At 44.6% G+C, this 15,406-nt stretch overlaps 1 protein-coding gene across 3 annotated transcripts in view; it reads right to left on the bottom strand.

The window, feature by feature from the left end:
* ACAP2 (ArfGAP with coiled-coil, ankyrin repeat and PH domains 2) overlaps window positions 1-13,684 on the bottom strand; it is a 68,993-nt gene extending 55,309 nt beyond the window's left edge. For all 3 annotated transcript variants that reach the window (XM_086618352.1, XM_086618351.1, XM_086618353.1), the window contains exon 1: window positions 13,603-13,684. In XM_086618352.1, coding sequence (XP_086474478.1) covers window positions 13,603-13,655 — 53 coding nt within the window. In that variant the 5' untranslated portion in view covers window positions 13,656-13,684. The remainder of the gene's footprint in view (window positions 1-13,602) is intronic.
* Window positions 13,685-15,406: the final 1,722 nt, after the last annotated feature.

Below are 15,406 nucleotides of genomic sequence, written 5' to 3'. Positions count from 1 at the left end.
TCGACAGGCTGGAGAGGTGGGCCCATGTCAACCTCATGAAGTTCAACCAGGCCAAATGCAAGGTCCTACATCTGTGTCATGGCAATCCCAGGCACAAATACAGACTGGGTGGTGAATGGATCGAGAGCAGCCCTGAGGAGAAGGACTTGGGAGTACTGGTGGACGAGAAGCTCAATATGAGCCGGCAATGTGCTCTTGCGGCCCAGAAGGCCAACCACATCCTGGGCTGCATCAAGAGGAGCGTGGCCAGCAGGTCGAGAGAGGTGATTCTCCCCCTCTACTCTGCCCTCGTGAGACCTCACCTGGAGTACTGCGTCCAGTTCTGGAGCCCCCAACATAAGAAGGACATGGACCAGTTGGAGAGGGTCCAGAGGAGGGCCACGAAGATGATAAGAGGGCTGGGGCACCTTTCCTATGAGGACAGGCTGAAAGAGTTGGGGCTGGAGAAGAGGAGGCTCCGGGGTGACCTTATAGCGGTCTTCCAGTACCTCAAGGGGGCCTACAGGAAAGATGGGGAGAGGCTGTTCAGGAGGGCCTGTTGTGATAGGACAAGGGGTAATGGTTTTAAAATAGAGGGAGGTAGATTCAGATTGGATATTAGGAAAAAATTTTTTACCATGAGAGTTGTAGAACACTGGAACAGGTTGCCCAGAGAGGTGGTGGATGCTCCATCCCCGGAGACGTTCAAGATCAGGTTGGACGAGGCCCTGAGCAACCTGATCTAGTTGGAGATATCCCTATTCCTTGCAGGGGGGTTGGACTAGATGACCTTTGAATGGTCCCTAACCATTCTATGATTCTATGATACACTGGTAGTTTTCACCACTGCCCAGGCACACTGCTGGCTGATAGTCCAGTTGCTGTTCACCAGGACACAAAGATTCCTGTCTACCAGAACAGCTGCACGGGGTTGTTCCTTTTCAGTGGAATTCATCACATTTGTCTTGGTTAAGCTTCAGGAGGTTTCAACCAGTGCTTTGGTCAACCTTGCTGAGGACCTCCTTGCTAGCGGATCTACTCTCAAGCATATCGACTGCTCCTTCCAATCACTGTGTACTTCATTTGAGTTCTTTCATCTATAGCTAAACAGGTATCTAGAGGCATCTTAACCAGCATGCTAATAACAAATACATTTGGTACATGTATTGTGGCATCAGACAACCGCAGATTAAAAAAGAAACATGACATATTGAGGGACAAAGAAGTCATACACTGCACAATAAGGCCTAATAATCTTGGATAACAGCACGGATATATACAAGAAGAGTTTTATAACCTATGAGATGTGTCATAACCATTAATACGGTCTGAAGAAAGAACGCTGTTGCAGCCTGTCACAGAGCCCATTGAAGTCCTGATTTGGCATCACAGAGATTTTTCCCTGCTGGCACAGAGCCCCTCCATGCTGAGGAACAGATGATGAATGCTCCCTGACATGCCAAGATGAACTCCCTCAGTCATGCTACTACTCTTTACCTTATTACTTCTCCAGTAATTGCCACAAAATATTTTATCATTAGCTTGGAAAAGCTTCAAAATCTGAACAGTAGGATTTTGAATCAGAAATGTGGCATTCTCTTCACCCCCACCCCAAAATCCTAGGAATTTTCTATGAGCTTGGTGGATTGAGACACGGAAATGCATTTCCTGAACTGAAGATTATCATGTTGATGAATACGCCAAGTTTTCTCAGGTCCACAGCAAGCAATATCTGTATTTCAAATTTACCGAGAGAGAAGAAACAAGAATAAAGTCCTCAATATGAGGAGAACCATTAGTCTATTCCTCGCAGGTCAGACTTTTCCTCTTACAAAATAAGCAAATGAAATAAGACAAGAATATTATTGAATTCACTTAATCATTAAACCAAAAGCCTGCTTGTAGGTACCAGTTTTCAAAGTCATCTTCATCTACAAAGTTTAGTTCATCCTCAGTAGTTCATATGGCCTTTGATATAACAAGTTAAGAAACAGGACAAATCCCTTTAAGATGCATGCTTCACTTCATTTGTTCTTTACTGCAAGACTTGGCTCAAAAGACAATGAACATGATAAACAAATCAGTCTTCAAAACGGAACAAATTCTATTGCACTGAAGACACACCGCTCAAAGTCAAACCAATTACCTCTACCCTTGCAGCAGCATTTAATGTATCATACACAGTCCGCAATGACATCTGTGCTACCTGTTGGCCCTAAATTCTCAAGCTTTTTCTCTCACTACGCTTTTGCAGTAAATTGCCAGAAATGCCCAACCGTGTTTTCTTCCCAGTGGTTTTGCCTAATATTTTTCCCCTAAGCTTTTTTACCTCAGGAGAGCCTGACATAGGAAATTAGCGACCCTTTTCTTCCACAAAGATTCTGATAAGCAGATTCTGATAAGCAGATTCAGGTCATTTTTCAACTTCAATGTTTTGTTCATTATGAGACAGCCGTTAACAAGATGGGGACACAATGGTGATCCTGAAAGCTTCACAGCTTCAAGAAGTTGATTACATTGCTAAACGAACTCAGATAAGAATGCAACACATCACAATACCTGTCCTGCACAACCTTGACTAGTAACTCCAACGTCTCAAGAAAGAGTCAAAAGCTTTTTAGAAGGCCTTACTACCAGATAAGGAAGTAGGACTATAGTATCAAGATGTTGCAACAAAAAAAGGGCAGCAGGGACAAGACCAAGAAACTAATGGTGCTGTGCAAAAACTTCTTGTTGCTGAAAACTTGCAAACATCACAGAGCTGCTTTAATCTTTTAAATCTCAGCAACTATCCAGGAGCTTGAACACCGAAGCAGCAGAAGGAATAAAGGATTTCAACATCTGAAAACTCAAATACGTATTAAGGTCAAGAAGTGGAACCATAAACGCAACCATCAAGCAACCAACTGCTAAGGATGTAAGATGGGCCATCTCTGCATCTAGAACACTACGCCCTAACCATTAGTCTCAAGATCTGGAGTTCCTAGTCAGATGCTAAGGAGTCATGTCAACTTATCTTTTAAAAGCTATAAGTAATAACAATCTGAGGGAGAATGAAGGAACTAATCCCCAACTTGGAAAGATACTCCTCAGATAGCTCCAATGCAGCCCATAGACAGGGCAGCAGTGCCTGAAAACAGAAGTGTCACTAGGTCCCCTCAGTATAGGATTCTCAGTATCAACATGTTCAGAATTGGTACAGTAAGACTTAATGATCTGTACAGAAAAACATCCCATAAAGCAGAGGCAACTGGAGATCAGAGTACTACATAATTACTTAATCAAAGATCAGTCTTTACAGATAGCCTGTAATCTTCATGCAAGTCTTTTGTTTGCTTGGATTTCAGAAAAATAAGGTAATTTCTGTCTCTTTCTTTTTGTAATTTCATTAGTTGCTATCTCACACCTACTACAGTTAGAAAGGTACTGTTGTGCCCAAACCAACGTAAGACGGCCAAGTCTTTATAACAAAAACTCACCATGTTTCAGAAGAGCCAAGGATCATTAGCTCTCTACAATTCCGGTTATATCAGGTGGATCTTCCTTACTGAAACCAGAGGAAAGTTTCAGATTCGCTATTGAAGATTGAATCCTCAGCAAGTATTTACCCTTTTTGTGCATTTCAGAACCCAAATATTTTGCAATCCACTTTCACAAAATCAGAGTGCCCTATCTGACAGTCAGAGGGGAGGCTGCAGCTTTGTGGCAATAGAAAAGTTCCAAACTTGAAATTTTTGCTTAGCTATTACGTACATATGCATACATGTCACACTCAGTTACTGTAAATGCATTTTACATGTAAATTAAGAGTTTTATCATTCCCACATACTGAAAAGGAACAGTCTTCATTTGTCCTTTATGCCTTTTTATTTGCACTGAAGTAGCCAGTCAGATGAATTCAGTCTCAAGATAACAGAGTGCATAAGCATCAGGAGTAGGAGAATATAGAAATACAATGTATTGGCATTTTCCTCAAATTTACTATTTTCACAGTTGGGGGAAAAAAAAAAAACAAACAACAGTCTCTTTTACTTTTCATCCCTCTCAAATGATAATGGGCGATCTATTAAAAAAATAAGCATTTTGAATATTATAAAATAAAAACTACAAAATGCATACTGCACACGCACAGCCCTGGAAAAGATTTAAATATTCTTTGGGTACATTTCGTATCTTTTCACCCACTACTTTTAGTCATAAAGAAATTTTTTTAAAGACTCTAGGCTTCCATTCACCTATTGATGCTAACTGCAGATAAGCTATTTCTCAACCAAACAGAAGCTCACATCCTTTATTAAGTACATACTAAAGGTTTCTCATCTTAAATCAACTGCAAATATTTTCAAACAACCTTGCAAGATCTATAATTACAATACAGTGGATATTTTGCAATAGTAGGCACACTTAACACTTCACCTTGTCATTTTTTGATCGTTAGTTTGGGGATAAATCAAGTAGGATAGAATAAACAGGCATATACCTACATTTCCAGTTGAGCAGAGAGTCTTTTTAATGCCTTTTGCTAGTCCCAGTTAAGATCACAAGGCCCAACACTGCTCTACTTACATTACTTTTCTTATTCACCCACTCGGCTCTTACTTGGGTCATCTTAAGCTTGAAGTACGTTAGCAACAACGTATTACAGTATCATTTGTTTTATCTAACACCACCACAAGTTCTTTACGTTAAAGTTCATCAGAATAATCTAATCAAATGCAGAGTCTGACTACTTACACAAAGTACTCTAAACAATAAAAAAAAACCATGCACAAGCTGCACTTTTCTATCCTAACAATAAGCAACATTCAGCCTCCCATTACTGCCAACTGACGAGCAGCCATAGCAGCAAGGGACTCACTGGAGAGCTGGAGTCTAGGAAGGCATCAGACAGCGGGACAGATCTCCCAGCACCAATTCGCACCAGCCACCACACTGTGCAAAGCAGTTGAGGGAGCCCTGAACCCAGATGGGATCGCTACAGCAGTGAGGAAGAGGACAGAAGAGGCTCGGTGTCTCCCTGGGTAGAGGACACAGAGCAGAAATCCAAACCCCATCTCCCAGGAGAAAGTGCACACCTGCTTTGTCAGGCAGAAGGGAGAGCATTCATGGCCAGATGTCAGACTCTGAATACAACGTCTTTCCTTTGCACCGAAGGAGTTGATTCGATTCAAATTTCAATCCACAAAACATTGTTCTCAACATCAGTACACAAAAATCTGTTACAGGATCTACAGCATTGCATAAGTTATACATTTTTTAAAAAATAATTACAAGATCACAAATAATTGAAGACTAGAATATTTAAAATGCACAGAAATATTGAGTGTGTTTGATATCCATGTGTTCCTACTTAAATCAACATCTGGCACCCAGAAAGACAGAAATCTGGAATTCTCTTGCACAAAGCTTTTTTTAAAAAATTCTGTCAGACTGAATACATTTCACTACATATGGTTTCTCCAATTTCTCTTTGTATTACATCCAACCTAAAACAAAAAAAAAATACATTTTGGAAGTTTGGAAACTTGAAAATCACATCAAGCAAACTGATCACTAGCTCCACTTTATGTTTACTCACACAAAATTCCCTGCAGAAGTCTTCATTTAATGACTGTTACTGAAGGCATATCATAAATTCATGAAAAGAAAGAAGGTAATTTGTACGTGTTCACTGACTACTGTTCGACTATCTCTCATACAGAAACCACAATATGACTATTTAAATAGCCATTACTGCTGACATATGAACTCTAAAAATTATTCAAGAGCATCGTGTCTGCATATTGTAGAGTTTTAAAATTTCAAAGAGAAAACCTAAAATATCAAACAGAAAGCCTGATTCCCAGAAAGACTCATGCCACACGAGTAAGTCTGCCAACCATCTGAGAGGCATTTTCTCTGTTCAAAACCTCCTCTCATTCATAAAACACTTGAAGGGACTATTTTGCAGCAGGGACTATTTTCTTAGTCTACCCTTGTGTCCTGTCAGTTTGAAAATGGATACAGGACATCATCCCATAAATTAGATTTCTCCTCCACACAGGTGTAAGTTATTTACAGTGCATCAAAACAAAACAATCAATTTACTCTAGGTCTGAGGCCTGGCTACTTTTAATATTCACAAAGCAAATGTTAACCGTGAAGTAATTATTCTGTCGCACATGCAAGGACTCCTCTTGAAGAGATTATCAGGAAGGCAAAAGGCTGAGTCCTCAGCACAGGAAAGACACGGATCTGTTGGAGTGGGTCCAGAGGAGGGCCACGAAGATGGTCAGAGGGCTGGAGCACCTCTCCTGTGAAGATAGGCTGAGAGAGTTGGGGCTGTTCAGCCTGGAGAAGAGCAAGCTCTGGGGAGATCTTCTAGCAGCCTCCCAGTACCTAAAGGGGGCCTACAGGAAAGCTGGAGAGGGACTTTTTACACGGGTGTGTAGCGATAGAACAAGGGGCAATGGCTTTAAACTGAAAGAGGGCAGATTTAGATTAGATATAAGGAAGAAATTCTTCACTCTGAGGGTGGTGAGGCACTGGAACGGGTTGCCCAGAGAAGCTGTGGATGCCCCGTCCCTGGAAGTGTTCAAAGCCAGGTTGGATGAGGCTTTGAGCAACCTGATCTAGGGGAAGGTGTCCCTGCCCATGGCAGGGGGGTTGGAACTAGATGATCTTTGAGGTCCCTTCCAACACAAACCATTCGATGATTTCCTCATAATGGCCTTCCACTGCAGACTGCTAATGTTGCTCTTATTTTTGTTACAAATCTGCCACCATTAAAACACAAACCACCTGAAATTACCTAAACTCACAGGGATATCTCAAACAAACACCACAATATCTGCTCAAAAAGATAACAAATGCATTTAAAAAGGTCGATAGAAGTTTAAGCTGTGTAAACTGAATTCTGCACATACAAGCGAGAGGCAAAAAAAAGTAACTAAATTAGTCAGAATTTATTCTTCTATTTCCTGCGCATGTAAACGTAAGGTGCTGTAAGACGTAACATTAAGTAACCACATGGGGGTTTTTGGTGGGGTGGTTTTTCTTTTTTGCACTCCCTCATGACACTTCTGCATTTGCATCTCCTTGAGATACTCAACTAATTTAGTCAGAAAGGCCTGCATCAAGACTCAGGCAAGGACTTTGTGGCTCTGTAAACTGTAATTTCAGTAGGAATGTTTCCACAAACAATGAAAATTAGGTATTTCCCTTCCTTTTTTCTCCTATAGCAGGTTATCAGGATTGAGTTTGCCTTGTGGACTTTTTAGAATGATATACTACAGTAAAAAATTACCAGTAACTTAAGTTTAAGTCATATTGTTCACTGCGCGAAGTAAGAACAGAAAAAATGCTAACTTTAAATAATGCAGTTCTCAGCACAAGGTTGTCAAGAAGCGAAGCCTGAAAAGAGATCACAGGACACTGCGAACACAGCTAAATCCGTACATTTGCTATTTGGTGGTCGATTTCACAGATGTGTACAGGAAAAAACAAAGCCACCCAAGGCCGCCCCAGCCCAAGATAAACACAGTTCTATTTTATAGTTGTCACCTTCCTAATGAATATTCTGTTTAATAACTCTGCTTTCCAGAGATTTTAACGTTGACACTCCTCACCCCTAAAATATAAAACTGTCATCTCCATAACTTTAGTTCTTAATGTCATTACATGAGATATGCTTAGCCAACATAAAGGAGAAACACTCCAGGCTAAAGAATCAAACCTCTTCAAATCTATATTTAAAACTTGAATGACTGTAAGAGCTTGTATAATTACAGTTACATTGCACACGCATAAGTAAGCTGTCCTTCTAATTCTGCAAGTACTCCCAAAAGAACAGTTGCACAGGCTTAGTTAATATCAGCTCTTCAGCAATTGAGCCTGCTACTGTGCTACAGCAACACTACAATAGCTAGCAGATTTTGTTACTACTTCCACTTTAAGCTCCCTTCCTAGTGCGTGGGGGGTTTTTTTAAACATTCCAGACAAAAAACTTTAAAAGACCAAAACCAAGGAAATTAACATTTTAAGTTCCCATTAGCAATTTGAGATATAGTTAAGATTTTTCAGTTTGCTGTTACTTAACATAAATCATAATCAAACAACAAAGAAACAGAACCAGAATCATCATTAAAAAATCCTAACCTTTGTAATTCTTCATTATGACAACTAACTTTTTTTTTTTTTTTAATTAAAACAATTTAGGTGTACTAACCAAATCAAGACAACCTGATTTCAGGACACATTTCCCTAATCTCCATAAGGAAGGATTATAACAACTTACTAGTAAATTTGAAGAGACTTCAGATTTCAGTGTGAGAGATTTTGATGAAATGTATTTGAGAGGGATCTTCAATGAAACTTCTTTACTCTGGTACAATTATCCTAGAAGTAAATGCTCTGACATTGGGTCTTATCTTCCCATACATTCCCCGTGCTGTAGGTCAATTGTTTTCTTATTGTACATATGTAAGACACAGTCACAGATTTAAAAATAAATCAATCATTGACTAGAGTCTGAGCAGAACAGCACATTGACTGTAATCTCCACAAAAGGGAAGAATTAGAAATCTAGAAGCACTCCATATAACTAACTCCACCAGACTCCTAGCAGTGTGGACAGAGATGTTGTACACGTGTAACTAACTCTTCAGCATCCCACTAAGATTGTCCTCCACGTCACTACACTTCAGCTATGAAAAGTGCTGTTCTCCAATTACATACTGGAAATTATAACCACCTAAGTATGAAAAGAGGTAAACGCAAACTTAGAAACAAATGTTTGGCAGCTCTCTCTCGACTTACTGTATCCTTCTTCTGCAATACTTTCCACCCTGCCTTGCCAAGTAAGTTACAAACTTGCTTTTCAGTCCCAAACACCAAGGGCAGAAAGCCCAGACCAAACATTTCTTTGGAAATTCCTCCTAAAACAGCTAGGTAAGCCTGAGCAAAACAAACAGATTTTGCATGTGGGGACAGCTCTTGGTCACACGCCTCTGAACACCTTAAACGTGGCTGGGTTTCCCCACGGAGCAGCCTGAGTGATTTCAGCCGTACCACAACCACACACGAATCACCCGCGCTACAAGCCCACGCTGAACACGCTGACTTGCCAAGCGCAGCGCTCGCCGCGCTGCGAGGCAGCTGCACCACAGCACCGTACCCACCGGAAGTCACCACAGAAGGGACAAGTTTGCTGATGTTCTGATTTCTATGCTTTCTTCAGAAAATAATAAGCAGACCAAAGTATATGTGTTAGGCACACACAGTAATTTCTCTGACTACGGAACAAGACCTATTCCAAATAGGTTAAATAAGTCACTTTCTTACATTACTCATATTATAAAGTGACAAAACACTTCCCGTTACCTGGGACACAGATGCTTAGCGACTAAACTTTGGTTACACAGTACTAAAGACTAAAGAAGAGAGGGAAAAAAAAAAAAGATAAATCTAGAAAGCCATAAACTGGCACAAGTGACCTATTCAGCCTCCATCCCCTGCATAAGCATAAGGTACATTTCAGTCGGCCTCGTTTAGACAGACTAGAATTGAAGGCACAGAAGAAGAAAACCAGCAGCACACACACCAGGGAACTTCAGTGACAAGCCAGTCTCACTCACACTGCGGGGCTGCCTACACAGAGCAATGCTTTAGCTCAATCTACATGGCAGACTCCTCAGACAAGTCCCTTTGAAGGGAATACGCTAAAACCACCAGTTCTACCCAGAAACTACCCATGATATGCTTTTACTAAAAATGGTGACTGGCAACAATTTCATTTATATTCTTTCATCTACCTCTTTCATCCATCATCTGTTCTGCAGCTGGGGGCTCAGGAAGTGAACACAAAACAAAAATGAAACTTCAATGACAGATAAGGACCAAGAGATGATCTCAAAAATGCACAGCTTTTCACTGATACGTTTTTAATGACTGGAACAGACTGGAGGCTTTTCTAAAGAGTTTTTATAATTGTACACACCACAAGCAACATAATTTTGCTTTTTCTATTATTTGTTGTTTATAGAGATTGTTAACTGTTACTTTCAGCAGATATATTTCCACATCACTTAAACTTGCTTCTCCTTTCTAAAAATTCCGGTTCACAGTGATTCATGTGGCTGCTACAGCGCACACCTCACTCATTAAGAAGAAAAAATGAAAATGAAACATCAATGTAAAAGCCTGTTCCATTAAACTCTGAAACTAAAATTTTCATTGTTTAAAGATCAAGAGAAAAATATTATTTCAAAACACTATCTGCATATTTAAAAACCACTCCAAGAACTCCTGATTATCTACACAGAACTTGCCAGCACAGCTGAGTTGTTACTACTTAAGGACCGCTCCAAGGCCCCTCCCCAAGCAACTTCTCCATCTGATGGGAAGTCACCGACACTGTAAGAGAACTGCAAACGCATTTCCTTGCTAGATCTTTGGTCTGTCCATACTTTAAGAGAGGGAGGCATGAAGGAAAAGCATGTGATTTCAGGGAGATTTAAAAGAAAACATGATTGCAAATTTTCAAAAGTGTTCCTGAATTCACAGCCTTTTCCATTACCCTTTTCAAAATCAGTTTCTAAATCTCAAGTTTCCAACCCCAGACTGATCTGGTATGTCATAAGTTTACAAACCTAGTGATGCAATAGGCCATCATTGCTTCAGGTTTTGTAATTCAAAGATTTCTTTACCTACTAGGGGGAGAAGCATGCCCTACTATGAAATAACCCACGATACTTCTGACAGGAATCTTTATAGCCATTATCTAATCACATATCAGCAACTCAAGTGACAACCCATGCTCCCTTCGTATGCATTTTAAGCAATCAAACAAACTTTTATTTCTTTGATTCAGGTAACTATGATATTCCTGATTACATCTCAAAGCCAAAAGAGATCAACATGAAGTTCATGAGATGAGCAAGAAAGCTCAGTGTCTGAAGCTGTATGTAGTAGCATATTTTAAAAGGTTTAAATAGCTCCCTGTGAAAACAGGGATCTGACTCAGGAACTGATTCACCCACGTCCTCACAGTTCTCTCCGTGACTATAAGAAAGTACACTATGACATTTCTATACACTATATGCCTCCTAACAGGTTTATTTAACTGCTCCAACAGGTATACTGATGGGAAGGACAGAGACTACACCTACCTGCTCAACAAGGTCAGGAGAAAGCTGCAGCTCTGCTTTGCTATAAGATAAGGAACGCAGCACAGGAAGGTGCTTTATGTCCACACTACTCCCTGCAAGAGTGCTAGGATTTTGTAATGACCTTGCTCTACACTAGTGTCTCTACTATTCCTTAATAAAAATCACTGCAGAAAAACTTCATTTAGAAGGTTTCTAGTATTCAGTTTTGGTGATTCATATGAACACTAAGAATGACCAATGCTATAATAGCAAATATTAATGACTAATAATGAAAGATATGGACTTTTTTCAGAAATACTACAGGATTTTTGCTTCATGATTTTAACCACTTCCTATCAGTTAAAGGTTGGAAGGATATTTTGTTGGCATCAAGTGACTACACCATAAGGTTTTCTGCAATTTCTTCAAAGGTAGTAGCATCAGAGACTCTCAGAAAGACCATAATATACTAGAAGACTCTGACAAAGTGTTTTCCACAGTTTCTCTCTTCGAAGGAAAGGAATCAAGAAACTCAAAAGGAGAATAATACAAAGGGAGTTGAAATAGTATGTCTTAACTTGACAAGACAGCAGCACACTTCTGCCCACAAATTGTAGTCACTGTTTCTTGCTTTCTTAATCGTATTCTATACTTCACCAGTTATCAGTAAATAAAAAAATCAAACCAACAAAATTATACTTCATGGTATAGTTCTACGGTTAAATTAAGCCAATCTAACTCCATTGTCGTCAAATAGGATGGACTCACACTAAACATAACTGTGCCAGAAAGTACACATGCCAACAAGCATGTCCAACTTAGGGCAAAGTTTTGTGGCACAGCTAAGCCGATGCAAAAGCTCACTGCTGCTTCAGGGAAGGTCTCACTCCCCACCACCTTCCCCTAGTATTGCTTCTGGCAATGAAGTTTCTTCCTCCTCCCCATAAGCTTTAGTAGGTTTCAGACTCCTTGCAACACTGGCTCAACTGAATAACCTAGCAGAAAACCATCCAGTCTCTTCTGCCAGGGCAGCTGGCTCATTGAAGGATCCAACATCACGGCCACCAGAAAAACCCATGGCAGAAGCAGGCAGGGACAAGCTGGCAGCAGAGACAGAAGCAAAGAAGGAAGAACAGGAATTCAAATTTCTGCAGAGGTAAGCCATTCAAACCTTCTTCTCCAACTTCCTCCACATCCCAGAACCACATGACTGCTAAAGCTGACGCAAAGAGGAGGCGTGAACACACAGTCAGAGACCAGGGGAAGAGCAGGACTAATTCCCCCAACAGTCAGAGCTCACCCAGTCTGTGCCAACCACAAAGCTGCAAGTGCTCCAAACACAGGCTCAGAATGGGACTAGAGGGGCACAACAGTGACACATCACATCAAATCACAGAGCTGTTTGCCTCTCCCTCAGCTAGCAGGGTGACACCAAGCATGGAAAGTGGGCCTACATGCACAGGCCAGCCACACATCCAACAGAGAGGCAGAATGATATTGAGTAGATACAATGGTGTAATACATAGAGAGAGAATTGATAAAAGCATAGGGAAAGATGAAAGGGAAAGTTGCCCAACTTAAGCAGAAGTAAGCCTACAGCAATGACAGACAAGTGGCCACTCAAGTGGGGAAAAACAAAAAAGTACATGCCTTGGTCTGACAACGGGAAGTAAAATTATACTGAGCTTGCTTAGCACTGGCACCCCAACAGTGGGCAGACCGAGTACGGACGCATGCAGCAGACACAGGTAGGAGACACTGGGCACTGAAGCGTAAGCACAACTCTGAAGAACTGGAGATGGACCACCAGGGAGTTCACGCTCTTGAGCCTGAGCAGGCATTGCTGCGGCTGCTGAGCACTTCCTGAATCAGCTGCCTGCCGCCCTTCACCCCGACACATCTGCTCGAAGGCGGGTGACCCCGCAGTGTTCACTGCAGGCTGTGCTGCCCCCACAAGACACCCAGACCCCGCACACTGCCCACCCAGCTGACACACCACACACGCTGCCTCCCTTCTCCGCACTTCCCGCATCCCCCTCCTCCTCCTCAGAGCCCCCACACACCCCAGCAGGCCCCTCATCCTACAGAGCCCCACAACAGCCCCTTCCTCACACATGGCCCCGACTTCGCCACACAGCCCCCTCTCCGCACACACTGCCCCTGCCCTGTCATCCACACTCCCCAAACCCTGTCCTCCACAGCTGGTCCCTCATCTACCCCACATAACCACGCCCCCGGGACTGCCCAGGCCCCCGTCCCAGCCTGCCACCCTCCTCAGACCCGGCTGCCCACAGCTCGCCGCCAGCTGTCACTCCCCAGGGCCCCCAAAACTCCCGTCCCCACAGCCCGGCCCGCCCCAGCGGCCCCCTCCCCGCCCTGCTGCGCGGCCTATCGCCCTGCGGGCACCCGGCCCCGCTCCCTGGCCCCCCGCGAACCCCGCCGCTCCACCGCGGCCTGTCCCCCCGTACGCCCCGGCCCAGCCCCTTCCCGGGGGCACCTGAAGCGCGGCGAGTCCTTCAGACACTCCTCGAAGTCCACGGTCACCTTCATCCTCTCCGCCGCGGGGCGCACCGCTGCCTCCGCCGCCGCTGCTGCTGCTGCTGCTGCCTGTGGTGGTGGCGGCGAGGTGAGCCCGAGGCGAGGCGACCCGCGGCCGGCCGCCGGGCGGGGCTAGGCAGGGGCGGCGCTCATGGCGGCGCGGAGGGGCGGCCTTGGCGGGGCGGCTGCTGGGGGACCGCCGCACCGACAAACCCGCCCTGCCCGCCTCCCGTGCCCGGCCGCGACTGGCGGCCCGACTGACCAATGGAAAATAGCCCACACCAGAAACAGCCAATAAGACGCCAGCTAAGGCGGGGCTTCCCCCAAATCGGCTTAGGGCGGGAGAAGTTCCCATCCAGTCGCAGGAGAGCGCTCTGGCCAATCACAAGGCGAGACAGGAGGGCATACCAGGAAGACCGCCCAATAAGTGGGCCACTCAGAGGAGGCAGCCAACCGCCGGGTGCCGCAGTGAGTACTTCCTCATCGGGTGTCCTCAAGAGTGACAGCCTAGTAAGCCAACGGGAAAACCGCCGTTGGCCTCCCGCCAATTGGCAAGCTCCATTGCCACAGCGATCCGGAACACCAATCGCAGCGCTCATAAACACTGAGGGGGCGGCTCCAGAGCAGTGATAGGCTGATCCGCCCGCCGCTCACGGCGGATGGCATTGCCCGGGGCGCGGCGCGGGCCGCCGAGCGTTCCGAACTGGCCCCTTTTGCTTGACTTCACCCCGGTAATCAGGCAGGGTCAATGCTCCCGCGGGCATAAGACGCGCGCGGGAAGCCCCGGCCGGCGCCCACCGCAGCAGGTGAGGCCCGGTCGCCAGCAGCCCGCCCGTCCGGAGGAGCCGGGTCGGCTGCGGCGGGCAGCGGGCCCCGGAGCGCCGGGCAGGGCCGGGGCGGCGGGCAGAAGCCAGCCCGTCGCTGCGGTGCGCGGCCGCGGAGGCTGCCGCTCCCCGGGGCAGCCCGTGCCGCCGGCAGAGCGCCAGCGCCTCAGCTCTGGGCCCGGGATTTGCGTTACTTGGGGAGGCTGGAAGTTCTCTCCGAAGCAGAAAGGCGAGCAGCAGGTTCTTCTGCACAGCGACCGTCAGCCGTGCGTGCTCGGAGTTTGTACGAACTTTGCCCGAGCGTACTTCCTGAAGGTTTTCAGGCAGCAGAAGGGCTGCATTATGGAATGAAAAGGACCGTGTTGGTCCTCTCCCACTTGGCAGTGAAGGGCTGCAGAACACTGTAGATTTCTGAACCCTTCAGAGAAAACAGAAAAAGAGCTTTAACAAGTTCGGCACTGCTTACTGTTCCCAGATGTAAAAATGACAAACACAAAGGAGCGGCAGCCATGCCCACTCATCCTCAAAGGCAGTGACAGAGGAGTCCAAGTTACTCTTCAAGTTAAACTTGGCCAAGAGGAAGCAATATTACACCAAGTCACAGGCTCTGTCCTGCAGTTACGCAGATGTCGTGCTGGGAAGCTGACGTGAGTTGATGACATTCACTCTCAGCTCCTCCATGAGAGTGGGAGCCATACCTGCTCCTAGGGAGCCTGCTCACCCTCTGCAGTCTTCACCCCATCCACCTCTCCCATGTCTCATCACCTGCACCAAGCTGCTTCTATTTTTTTTTATCCTTTTCCCTTTTTCTTATCCCACCCATTTTGTCTCCCTCCACTTCCTTTCAGTCTCACAAGGAGAAACAGTCAACATGGAAGGATGGAGGGAACATGAGACTTCTTTCTGAACAGTTGAATGCCTGCCGTACCCTTACTGTCC

The sequence above is a fragment of the Tauraco erythrolophus genome, chromosome 11 (genome assembly GCF_009769465.1).
Source record: "Tauraco erythrolophus isolate bTauEry1 chromosome 11, bTauEry1.pri, whole genome shotgun sequence".
NCBI lineage: Eukaryota > Metazoa > Chordata > Aves > Musophagiformes > Musophagidae > Tauraco > Tauraco erythrolophus.
Note: the sequence above shows the minus strand (reverse complement) of the source record. Positions and strands in the feature narration are given on the sequence as shown.